The sequence below is a fragment of the Biomphalaria glabrata genome, chromosome 1, assembly GCF_947242115.1.
Source record: "Biomphalaria glabrata chromosome 1, xgBioGlab47.1, whole genome shotgun sequence".
Classification (NCBI taxonomy): domain Eukaryota; kingdom Metazoa; phylum Mollusca; class Gastropoda; family Planorbidae; genus Biomphalaria; species Biomphalaria glabrata.
Window position 1 is genome coordinate 87,595,515 of NC_074711.1, and position 13,680 is coordinate 87,609,194.

General features: G+C 39.5%; 1 protein-coding gene across 2 annotated transcripts in view; it reads left to right on the forward strand.

Annotated features, from left to right (window-relative positions):
• LOC106065025 (high affinity cAMP-specific and IBMX-insensitive 3',5'-cyclic phosphodiesterase 8B-like) overlaps window positions 1–13,680 on the forward strand; it is a 213,708-nt gene that overhangs the window by 129,544 nt on the left and 70,484 nt on the right. For both annotated transcript variants that reach the window (XM_013223770.2, XM_056018355.1), the window contains 3 exons: window positions 863–1,059; window positions 4,142–4,201; window positions 8,179–8,239. In XM_013223770.2, the coding sequence (XP_013079224.1) occupies window positions 863–1,059; window positions 4,142–4,201; window positions 8,179–8,239 (318 nt within the window). The remainder of the gene's footprint in view (window positions 1–862; window positions 1,060–4,141; window positions 4,202–8,178; window positions 8,240–13,680) is intronic.

The window sequence follows — 13,680 nt, forward strand, 5'->3', positions numbered from 1 at the left end:
TAATAGAGCTCTGTGGTAAAATTACTGGAAAAGGGAGAGAATTCCAAGCAATACAACAAACATGAAAAACATTTTAAAAATGCTTTTTTTTACAAAACAAAGCGAAGTGTAATTGTTAGTTTGGATCAGTCATGAAATTAAATTTGTAATAGATCTAGATTGTAGACCAGTGTTTCCCAAAGTGAGGTACGTGTACCCCCAGGGGAACGGGAAGGAGGGGGAACGCGTGGCACCTCATTAACTAGGCAGATTTTTTTTTAAATACCCATCTATTATGCTCTGTTAATAGGTATCTACACAATGGGAGGGGGCGGGCGAGGGGTACTCAACATTACAAAAATTATGAAAAGGGGTACACATTGGTCAAAAGTTTGGGAAACACTGTGCTAGACCAACAGCAATAAACCTGTGCGATTAGAAATATTTTTACAAATTATTTCTGTTTAGCGCAGTCTCATGTATTTAGCTTTCCCTGTAGCTGAGTGGCATAGCGTTCGGGTGTGTCTTACTGGATGTCTGTGGGCAAGCTTGTTCCTCTGGGCAAGTTTGTTCCTCTGGGCAAGTTTGTTCCTCTGGGCAAGTTTGTTCCTCTGGGCAAGCTTGTTCCTCTGGGCAAGCTTGTTCCTCTGGGCAAGCTTGTTCCTCTGGGCAAGTTTGTTCCTCTGGGCAAGTTTGTTCCTCTGGGCAAGTTTGTTCCTCTGGGCTATTGTGTCTTTATCTTCGTACAGAAATATGTTAAACATCTTCAGAGAGCCGATAGTCAAACTTCAAGAAGCTGGTTCTAATACGTATTCTGTTGCTTTAAATGCATCATTTACTGACTGATGTGTGTTTCATACCGTATATGTACTTTCCCCTGCAGGTTCTGTTGGTGTTCGCCAAAGAAGATGGGCAGTCTGACGGATTTTGGTGGGCAGCCGAGAAGCTGGGCTACCGCTGCACGATTGCCAGCACCTCAGAGAACGCCCTGGAGACATTCCTCAAGTACCACTATGATGTCGTCATAGTCGACGCCCGAATGTCTGTACACAACGGACTTGATGCTGAAGCTTTGTGCAGGTCAGTGCATCTTTTAGCTACAGTAGCAAAGCTAATTATATAATACAATTGTATCTGCAACTGCCACCCAACTCTGGATGATGCACAATGGACCTCATTCACCAATCGTAAACAAACATTTAGCCACGTGATAATATTGATAAAACAATGGGGAAAAAAAATCGTATCACGTGACAGCCTTTATGGATAACGTAATTTGTATAGAAGAGATAGAGAACCACGTGGCTAATTGTTGTTTGTTTACGATTGGTCAATGAGGTCCATTACTATTTAATGTCCAGCTCACCACTATCCGCAAAATTTATAACACAATTATGTTCAGCGCAAAATACTTTTTTTTACATATCTTATATTAACTTATTGTATCCGTCTGGTACAAATCTTTTGCGCGTTATCTCCCCTGCTTAACATTCTCGGATCAAGCTGAAGCTATGAACATTTTATTCCTTGTGGATGACAACACATGCATGTGTGCTTTTCATCAATACATTCTAACTCGATGTTTTAAGACAGTTTCTCGTCATTATCTTATACGTCACAGACGTTCCTTCAAATAATAAGATATACGCATGACGCGTAGGACGTAATCATCTTCTTTTTTGAAGTAACGTCTGTATTATATAAGAAGAAGTATTGCGTTTGTAGTCCTGCATGTTAATTACAGACTCTGTTTAAGTCATTGGTTTTCCTGGCTGATTCGGGCAACTAGTTCCATGCTCAAACGAAACACTGAGTACAGATTTATCCTATCATAGGGAATAAGAAATGTGCCTTTATTTTTGAGTCTTTCTGGCTATTTTATTAGATTGTATTTTTTTCAGTGTTTTTATCTATTATTGTTAATCAACGTGATAAAGATTTTACTTATGGTTTTAAGTCTGAACAGAAACATTTTTGGTCTACTAATTATATTACATTTAGTGCATAATTGAGATAATTAAGTACAAATAAGAGGTATACATTAGTAAAAGTTCATTTTTGGTATAAATCGTGAGCTATTGCCTACTTGTTACGTCACTAGGCAATCAAATGCATGCCAGACGAATCTCACCGAAATGCGGGCAATTGATAGCGACAATGAACATGACATTGCCTAAGAGTTGTCGCCCACCTAAGTTTTTAATAGATATAAATAATTCGTTCTATTCAGCATCAACAAAAGACTTGCTTTAGCTTTTAATGGCGGGCACCTACAGCAACACAAAACGCAGTTAATGAGCCTATTAATTATTTCTTTTTGGAGCTTTATGCCAAGTAGATAGGTCTGAGAGTGGAGTCTGTCTCGGTTACAGAGTGCACGCGTCTTAGTCGTTTAAACTGACGGTCAAGGTCAGTTCTGCTGCTCTGGCGTTATGTTAATTATAACGCGTTGTTTTAAAAAGAGCTCACTGAGCAATGACGTCATAGCAATATGCTTCTGGTTTAATTAATACCCACAGGTGGTAGGGGGAAAAAAAGGTGGGGGGGGGGGGGGGGTTGCAGGTCGTTGCGTCTAAAATTAAACCTTTTTGTGTGGGAAAATATGGGGAACGAATACCGCAGCTACATTGGCAGAGTGGATGGCGGAGGCTGACTTTCAAAAGAGTTCCAGAGTTCGAGCCTTCTGAAATTAATGAATCTAGCTTACTATTTGTCTACGTTTGAGACATATTTAATGAGTTCAATTTGTGCTTGTAATCAGCTATTCTTGTTTTGTTAGTGCTTGATCTTAAGCCACGCTGTCTATAGCTTTAAGTCTTAAAATCAGTGCTTCTCAAACATGTACCAGTGGCGCCCTGTCCAAACAAGCGAAATAAATATGCAATAAATTAAGGTAAAGTACCACTTTCAGGCCCTGTTGAAGATGTTAAGGTCATCTGTTACTATGGCCCACGATTAACGAGGTTATCATGTGGCCAGCACAACGACCAACCGCCTTTATTTTTCCCAGGTAATGTCATGTAGCCATTAGAGTTGGATGGACTTAGGGATGTACCTCAATCTTGACCCCAGCACACATACAGTAATTATAACATAATTTTCTATTTTCATTACCACATATATAAGATTTAAGATTTCTGTGTCTGGTATGTGGTGGAAACAACGCACCTTATGGATACTCCTTAGACAGCGTAGATGGAAGGAGTTTAGCTTTTTGGTGTGGCGGGAGTATAGGGTCCTGGACTCTGATGCATATAAGAGTGACGCGAGAACTACAGCACTGTAGACTTTCAGTTTAGTGTATATGCTGAGTCCTCTCCGTTGTCACACTTGTTCTTGAAGTCTGCCAAAAGCAGCACTGGCACGAGCAACACGGAAGTCAACCTCATCATCTAGATTGGCGTTTGCTGATATGGTGCTTCCCAGATAGACAAACATTTTGACGTTTGCTAATTTCCGGCCATCTATGAGAAAGTCTGATTCTGTGACAGATTTATTTCAAGGAGGTTGGTACAGCACTTCTGTCTTTTTTACATTTATGGTGAGGCCAAAATTTGTGCAGGCATTAGCGAAGAGGGACAGGCTCTTTTTGAAGGTCTTCTTCGTTTGCGGCATTTAGGGCACAGTCGTCTGCGAATAGCAGGTCTCTGATGCAGTCGTAGTTTACCTTTGGCGTGGCAACGAGCTATTGGTCTAAACTGCCCACAGGTAGTGACGTTGCAAGTCATTGTTCAGGCCTTCTGTAACTAATGGTCTCTCTATGACGCACTTTTTCTCACAGTGAGAAGAGTTCAGGTCCTAAAAGATGGTATTAAAAATGTGTGGGACAATGCGCATGTCAAATTAAGTCTAATAAATAAGGAGGCGACACTGGCCAATAGACTTATGCGAAGGAGACGCGAGACATCTTTAGCGCACGTACGTCTGTAAAAAGTCGTCAATATAAAGAGATTCGACCATTTTAACATTACAAATTCGAAAAAGAATCGCGTTTTTGAAATGTTTTAATCTCAAAGTTTAGAGTCGATATGTCGTAGACGACTCTCGTGAAATCGTTTGTGCATTTCTAGACGTCTTACTTATTAAACGACGTCTCTTACTTAAAAAAGTAAAACTTTTTAAACATGTCATTTTAGCCTAATTTGCATATTTTTGCTTTCAGGTCCATCAAGGCCACCAAGTCCAGTGAGTTCACGGTCATTATGGCTGTCACAAAAAGATGGTGAGGTTATAACTTTTTTTTATAACAAACTTATATCAACTCACTCTGTCTGTCTGTCTGTCTGGTAAAAAGTTTGTACACGTTGTTTCGATACCCAATCTCGGATCAAGTTGAAATTTTGCGCAATTATTTCTTTTACCTGACAACACAAGAATCATTTTTTTTTTAAATAACAATTAGTTAATTAACTATTGGTAATTAATTACTTTGGTATTTGTGTTTGGTATCTAGAACAAGGGAAAGAAATTGTACTTGACTGAAGTGGTGGTATAAGCTGAAGTTTGTTGATTCTAGATCTAAGTTACTATAGATATATAAATTACAATTTAAAAAAAAAGCGTACTCTCTACTTGCTAAGTGCGTATGATATCAGTGAGGAGGCAGAGATGGAGCCAAAGAAATGAAGGGTTGTTCATAACTCATAACGCTGCTTCACGATTTATACATATTTTAGCTTTTCTGACCCAACCCGAGTGTCATAGAATCTCGTTTGCGATGGTCCATTTCTTTTTCTATGCCACATTTTAGCTATTGTCATTCGATGAATACTCTCGTAGTGCTGCAGTGACCTCTATTCTCAGATTTTATGATTTTTTTTATTGGTTTTTTGTTTTGTTTTGTTTTTGTTAGTTTTCGTGAGAAAATGTGTATCTACTTTTTAAGTTTCAAATGTTACAAGGTCACAGTGCTCCGAACTCTCCTTCTATTTTTAAGTCGTCTGCCTGAATAATGGATAGTTCCTTCATCGGGAGATTAAGAGAAAAAAAAATGTAAATACATACTAAGGATTATCAAGATAGACAATTCCGTGCAAACCGATGGTAACTAAACAGACATGCTTTATCTGCCGCTGGTAACAAGTGTATAAATTGGCGCGCTATTACGGAGGAGAGACAACTATTTACTTAACAATTTCTGATGTTTTCAAAGAATGCTCTATTATAACTTTAGATCCTAACATCACGTGACAAGCCAGTATTTATTTAATATTTTTACGATGATTTTTTGGTAATAATGAATATGAATGGGTTAATGACTAAATTCGAATATCTACGAATACACACAAAAGACGTCTATATAATAATATGGTTCGTCTTCGAGTCCGAAGATCAATGAGGAATGCAGTATTTCCCGTGGCTACGCAGCCCCAGCTGTGACCTACATATTTTGCCACAACTAGCGCAGGCATAACCATTGTCCGGTTGTCGACTTAGATATCCTTTTATCCGACTCTGTTGCGGCCAGTCATTTGTGGGCTAGTTATATAAAGAACTGTATTGTCTCCGGCTGAAGCCATGGAAGTCTGAACAGTCTGGCGCTGATTGCTGTCCTGTGTGTGATACTAGGGAACTGTTTGGGAGACCTTGAGCGACACTAGATAGTGCGTCGGTGGTCTGTTCTGTGTTCTGGTATTAATTAGGACTTGAGACGTTACTCCCTGTGACTTTATAGTCTAAGTCCAAGTCTAACTATTTGTTGATAGTTTATATAATAAATGCATCATTTATTATTGCCTGCCTCCTATGTGTTCGTTGAGTGCCTACCTGTTCGTTGAGTGCCTACCTGTTCGTTGTGTGCCTACCTGTTCGTTGAGTGCCTACCTGTTCGCTGTGTGCCTACCTGTTCGTTGAGTGCCTACCTGTTCGTTGAGTGCCTACCTTTTCGTTGTGTGCCTACCTGTTCGTTGTGTGCCTACCTGTTCGTTGTGTGCCTACCTGTTCGTTGTGTGCCTACCTGTTCGTTGTGTGCCTACCTGTTTGTTGTGTGCCTACCTGTTCGCTGTGTGCCTACCTGTTCGCTGTGTGCCTACCTGTTCGTTGTGTGCCTACCTGTTCGTTGAATGCCTACCTGTTCGTTGAATGCCTACCTGTTCGCTGAGTGCCTACCTGTTCGTTGAGTGCCTACCTGTTCGTTGAGTGCCTACCTGTTCGTTGTGTGCTTACCTGTTAGTTGAGTGCCTACCTGTTCGTTGAGTGCCTACCTGTTAGCTGTGTGCCTGCCTGTTCGTTGTGTGCCTGCCTGTTCGTTGTGTGCCTGCCTGTTCGTTGTGTGCCTGCCTGTTCGTTGTGTGCCTGCCTGTTCGTTGAGTGCCTACCTGTTCGTTGAGTGCCTACATGTTTGGTGAGTGCCTACCTGTTCGTTGTATGCCTACCTTTTTGTTAAGTGCTTACATGTTCGGTCTGTGCCTACCTGTTCGGTCTGTGCCTACCTGTTCGTTGTGTGCCTACCTGTTCGTTGTGTGCCTACCTGTTCGTTGTGTGCCTACATGTTCGTTGAGTGCCTACCTTTTCTTTGTGTGCCTACCTGTTCGTTGAGTGCCTACCTGTTCGTTGAGTGCCTACCTGATCGTTGAGTGCCTACATGTTCGTCGAGTGCCTACCTGTTCGTCGAGTGCCTACCTGTTCGTCGAGTGCCTACCCGTTCGTCGAGTGCCTACCTGTTCGTCGAGTGCCTACCTGTTCGTCGAGTGCCTACCTGTTCGTCGAGTGCCTACCTGTTCGTTGTGTGCCTACCTTAGGGTTACACCAATATCTTGCCTCATCCAAAGTAGACATAACCATTGTCCGGTGGTAGTTAATTTTTTTTTCTTCTTTGGCCGTCTGTCATCGGTAATGGATTTTCTTTTGATGTCACATATTGACCAAATATCCAATCACTAAATCGGGTTTCTCTCCAGTCCACGAGACTTGAACTCGAGGCTCAGTTTACCCTCGGCTCAAGGTTGTAAGACGCACGAGCATGAAAAGAAAGAGTCAAAGGTCATTTGTTATGTTTCATTGTGGAAGCCTAGATCGTATTGTAAAAAGTAGCTTAGATTGCTGGCACGTATTTATGCTTCTGTTGGGTTCACAATAAACTAAAACTCAGCTCTGCCAATGGAATTAATTAATAACTGATAACAAATTGTAGTGTTTATTACTTTAATACTATACTGAAAAATTATTTATTAGGTTGTAAAGAAAGCTATATAAAGTTGAAAATAAAGTTGTATATTGGGCTTTGTACTGTTTAATAGAAAGCAACCTGCATAGTAAATTATATGTAGTAATAATACAGTTGTAGACAAAGTTATATAGTAAATGATATGAATAATATTGTCTTGTTTATAAAGTTATATATTGAGTTATATACAGTCATATATGATAATGTTGTGGCTCAGATATTGAGTCCGGCGGAACTGTTCTCACTAACAGGAGAAGGGGCAAAGGCGAGTAACTGGCGCCTTAACCAGTAAGCTTCGGGTAGGAGGGGCTCGTTAGCCATGGCTGGCTACCCACCTAGGAGAAGAAAAACTCTGAATTCAAATCTCTGTTGCCTTGCAGCTATACCCAATCATGGGAAAGGCTTCGGGAGTCAACCCTGAGGAAAAATCAGGAGCTGGCGACCCTAAGGCAGTTTGCAGCACCCTGTGATACACTCTAGCAGAACCTGCGACGCCGCTGACCCCAAACTGTATCGGCACTGCCGTTCCTTTGGATACATCAGCTGCGTGGAGAGGGGGGAACTGATGTGTGGGCGACATCGTTTCGACCACAGCTAATGCCCAGGCATTCATCTCACCAATATGATCCATAGTCGCTTCGCGACTGAAGGAGGCCATAGAGAGATAGATAGATAGATATGATGATGTGTATTAAGTTACATAAATTTGTATAAAATTGTATATATTATGTTATATTTTTCGTTGTATACAGTATATAAGGTTGTATATTAAGTTGTATATAAAGTTGTATATTAAGTTGTATATAAAGTTGTATATTAAGTTGTATATTAAGTTGTATATAAAGTTGTATATAAAGTTGTATATAAAGTTGTATATAAAGTTGTATATAAAGTTGTATATTAAGTTGTATATTAAGTTGCTTATAAAGTTGTATATTAAGTTGTATATAAAGCTGTATATAAAGTTGTATATAAAGCTGTATATAAAGTTGCACAATGTAAAGTTTACATTGTTCGATTCCTTCCATTTGCAGTCCCAACGAGCATACCGAAGAGCCGTCCATTGTGCCATTGTTAAAGGCGGGAGTCACACGGGTAAGTCAACAGATGTTCACGTCTGCCACCATGTTGCTTATAACTTCTACTTTATTCACCGGCTACTACCGGTGTTTCGATCCCAATCGAAAAATTATATATATATATATATATATATAACTGCTAACTGGATCAACTGACATTCTCTATGTACTCTAGCGTCTAGCGAACCCGCCAGCCATATAGAGGGCCTATCTATATTATTAAGGACGCTACTTCGTCGGAGCTTTTTTTTTTTTTGTCGCCGCTACTTTGTCGCATCTTTTTAGTCGGCACTATTTCTTCCACGCTATTTGGCCTTCTTTGTATTTTGCCGTTTGACCACAGGAAATAAGGGCTACTTTGCTGGGGCATACTATTCTTATAAAGTAAACATAAACAAACACGTGTAATTAAAAATTAAGTGAAGAAAGAACAAAGGCGACACCGCTGATCTTTTTTTTTTGTTCACTGCCTTATTATAATAAAATCTATTTCTACCAAAATGTCATGATAGCTAGATCTAAAAGACGTTTGTCACGTACAAGTTACACTTAAGAGACAAAAAATAACAAAACACCGGTGCAAAGGGCACCGAGACTTTTAACGCAACAATAGGGCCCACCGAATTTAGGAAAATCACGTGCCAATTATATTTTTAGATCTTGGACAAGCCTGGACAATATGTATCTCTGGAACCCCCTGTCTCGCCTCGCCGAACACACCGCTGGCCTCCCCCCCCCCCTCAAGAATTTTAATTTTATTGCCAGCGCCAAATCAATGCATTCATTAAGAGTTATCTGACTTGATCAATGACTAGGAGCAGACGTAGAGATCGTAGAGCGGGAAGGAGCTAAGTGGGTGTCAGAGGCACGAGGTTGTCATGTCATCTGATAGGACATTTAATATGTCATTTATGTGATTATGTACAAGGTCATAGTACCCTTAGTTGCTACCAACAAGGTTTTTCAGGTTATTTTATATTATCGATAACAGGTGGCTTGATTTCCGAACTGGAGGTTTTCTTGGTTCGAATCCCGACAATACCTAGAATTCAAAATGGAAAAGTGGTTGGTGGTTGTGCTTCAGTAACAGATGACCTTAAATCGTCATTGACCATTTGATTTTTTTTACTCTGTTTCTCAAACTGCGTGCATGAACATCTTAAGTTCCCTACTAATGGACCTACTAAACAATACCCCTTTGATTACACTTATCTGGGGAGTAATTTGACGTCTGCTTAAGTATATCAGGTCGTCTGCTGAAGTATAGCAGTTCGTCTGCTGAAGTATAGCAGGTCGTCTGCTGAAGTATACCGGGTCGTCTGCTGTTAAAGGATGTATAGACGGCACTTTAGCAAAAGAGGAAATTATTATAGCAACATGTTACGCAAGCTCATTTAGCATCGTATTAGTAATTAAAAGCACGACTTGGCACTGGCCTGGAACGATTTATAGTACAGAAACTATCGAGTTTAAGTATGACTTTTGGAATAAAACATATCGCGATGATTGCGAATTTCAGAAGTCAAAAAAAACTGAAGAAGCTAAAACCTTTGTAGTAAGATGAAAATCTCTGAAGTATTCTCGATGATGATAATACTAAGGCTTGTCTTCGAATCCAAAGATTACAGTGCAGCATTTCCCGTGGCTACGCAGCCCCATCTGCGACCTACATATTTTGCCACTTCCAGGGCAAGCATAACCGTTGTCCGCCGTTGTGTAACCTGCGGCCTTTGTGAGTGACCTCCAAATGTCTCGTTCCGAGGCCGCATACAGCCAGGTGCTCTCTTCTTTGTCAGCTAAGGCAAGTTGGCGCCTAAGCTAGTCTTTAAAGCGTTTCCGTGGGGCACCTCTGTCACTTCGACCACCTTTTAGCTCACCAAAAAAGACTGCCTTTGGCATATGTTCGTCCCCCATACGGGATACGTGCCCTGCCTAGCGTAACTGTCTGACCATAAGAAGTCCCTCTATATATTTCTCGATGATAACCTGTAGTTAAATAGATATATTATTAGTTAAGCTATAAATGTCACATATATTATCTATAGAGAGATAAACGGTTAATGTAAGATTGCCATCAAAATTATTTTCAATTCCTGTAGGTCTAAATTTAGAAGTGGTATTCTTACAGTGTCAGTTGTTAAGTATCAATGAGTCCTTTGTAAAGTGTCAATGAGTCTTTTTGTAAAGTGTCAATGAGTCTTTTGTAAAGTGTCCAATGCTTTTTTTTACCTCACCTATAATGACATCAAGATGATCAGAGTGATTTGCCCTTGATTCAAATTTAGTGTCACGTTTTACTAGAGTTTTGAATGATTGAATGATCTGGATAAGTGATTGTAAGGGAACTTCCTCCGGAAGCAGAAGAATGAATCACGTCTGCGAGAAGAAGAAAGAAATCATTCATCTATACCTTCTGCTCTTTGTCAATGGAATAATGCCCCTTGCGCATGTCTCTGACGTCATCGTCGTCTGCTCCTGCTCTTTTAATTGTGACCAATGATCCAAAACGTTTTTTTTTTTTTTTACAATCACGTGAGTGTTACATTTGATTTTGCATGGTCATAGTGTCTATCCTATAAAATAATGTTCCGATTCGTCGTAACAGACTCGGTCAAGTTTAAATTGTATTCATTTTCAAGACTTTAGACCAATATACCAGTGGTGACACACGTTCTCTAAGTCTTTAATTGCAAGAGTTTAATAGTAATATAATGTACAAAAGACATTTATAAACAAGCCAAGCCACTAGATGTTTCATTCTCCTTGTTGAAAAACACCCGTGACAAGCTCTCCAGTCCACTAACTGGCCAGGTACACTCTCTTGACCGTGTGTCACGGTTGGCCACACTTGCCGTATAGTAGCCGTGTCACAAGACCCTTTCTAGGTTAGTGGTGGACTTGCATATAGACAGCATATTCTATAGCTTAGGGGACCCTACTTGCCTGGAGGGCCCCTACATGCCTGGAGGGCCCCTACTTGCCTGGAGGGCCCCTACATGCCTTGAGGGTCCCTACATGCCTTGAGGGTCCCTACTTGCCTTGAGGGCCCCTACTTACCTGGAGGGCCCCTACTTGCGCCTTGAGGGCCTCTACTTGCGCCTTGAGGGCCCCTACTTGCCTTGAGGGCCCCTACTTGCCTGGAGGGCCCCTACTTGCCTTGAGGGCCCCTACTTGCCTGATGGGCCCCCAGAAATGGTTTTGAAGAAAAAAGTAAAGAAATAAATTGCCCTATGTTGATATCTAGAATATCTTAGGGGGGGGGGATGGGTCTTAGCTAGTCTAAATCCAGCCCTGCTTCTTTCCCTTTAATGAACTAAATTTAGGACCTATTGTTGGAAGCACGTGACATAGATGTAAACAACATCACAAGACTGATCGAAGTAAAAAACAAATGTTGATCGGATTGCATCAAGTTCAATGTGATTCAGATATTGATTGTTGATCGTGGTTTAATTTCTAAAAAGTGTATTTGTGACAATGTTGGGTGTCACCTGAGCGTTATAATGTTTCATCAATGGGGGGGGGGGTCTATTTTATATACTACGTTGTTATTTTAGCGTCCTTTTGATATTAGTTGGCCTATTAATTGAATGATTATCTCTCGAATTACTGTAACGTAACGCTTGAAGGTTCGAAGGTACTAATATAGTAATACGCTGAAAAAAATGCAGTTTTGGAATTTAATTCGATTAAAGTTTAGTATCTTCGAACTCAATATTATATTATTGTTCGACGATGACAACTTTTGTCACAGAGTGGTCTGATGGGCTTTTGCACTGGAGTTTAGCGCCTCCTCATATGGCTGGTGACACCTATGTGAGCCCAGAATGTAAACTCAATATAAAAATAAAATGAATGCTAGAATGATTATATCAAACCTTTACATCAAACATAAATCACTTGTAGAAACTGCGTACGTACAAAAGTTAGCTAGACTGACAAAATACTATCAATATTAAAAATTGAACTGGGTGCAACGAATAATGGCCGATAACCAATGTCTGATAATCAACGACCCTGATATCTTACCTCGTTTTTCGTTTTAAATTCTTCCAAAAATAAAAGACCTTTCTAGATGACTACGTTATTCTTGACTCTTCTCTCAAACTTTCTCTGGATTTTTTTTTTGTTGACCTACGCATTAGTTTATAAAATATGAGTACATGTGTGTAAGAGAGAGACAGACAGACAGACTGACAGAATCCTATCTTTTCCGATGTCAAGATTTTCCAACAGAAAAAAGGGCGTCAAAGTTTCATAATGGTTTTGTCACGTGACAAGTTGAATGCGATAAAAAATATTCACTTCTGTTCATTGATGCTGCTATACATTTTTTTTTTTGCACTTGATTATTTATTTATAATGTTCAGATCTTAAAATACCAGATAGTTGACGGTTTGACTTTTGGGAGAACAAGACATTAAGATTGTAGACTAGATGATCAGATATTCAGAGACAGAATCTTGTTTGTACTCAGTTGGAATTCTAATCCTAAAGATAAATAGGTTGGATAGATAGATAGATAGATAGATAGATAGATAGATAGATAGATAGATAGATAGATAGATAGATAGATAGATAGATAGATAGATAGATAGTAGATAGATAGATAGATTGATGGATGGATGGATGGATGGATGGATGGATGGATGGACGGACGGACGGACGGACGGACGGACGGATAGATGGAAGGATTCATTCATTCATTCATTCATTACATTCAGCTTTTAATATTTTGTGCTTAATGTTGGACAGCCTAAATGACGTGTTCCGATTGTAAAAAATGTATAATTAGCTGATAATGACATCATGTGATCATTGATCGTGATATTGTCAAAATGTGTGTGAAATAAGTTTCTCATTTTCTGCACTCTACGGGTTTGAAGTCCCTGGAAACAAAAATTGGCAGGTGAAGAGAGGCATGTCTCATTGAGTTTGGTTCCGTGACCTAATTGGGTTGGTCCTTTGCTAATGCTAATCAGGCAGCCATGCATATCGACACCTTATATAAATCTATGAGCTTACTATATGTCAAACTTAACTGTCTTCATCTATCATGTAACCGGTGTACAAGCTTTACTGATATAGTGAATATATTTTACTGAATAAACTGCTTTTCAACAGACTGTCATTATAAAGTAGCGCAAGGTGTAAGTCGTACAATTTTACTTCATAATTTTGTTATTACCGTTACAGTTGTTTTTTTTTATTTTACTGAAAAATAAAAATTTTGTTTTCCAATTATTTTTTTGTAAAGTTTTCTTTCGTTTTCTATAATTCACCGTAGGGAAAAGATTATATCAACTTTTCATTTGTTTGTCTTTCCGTCAGTTTTTTTTTTCTTTACTAACTTTGCACGTTGTATGCGCTTAGATATAAACCATTTTTGAAACAAGCTTTAAAAAAAAAAAAAAAGGGCAGTAAGTGTTACCTTATCTTATCCTGTATAATACAGAC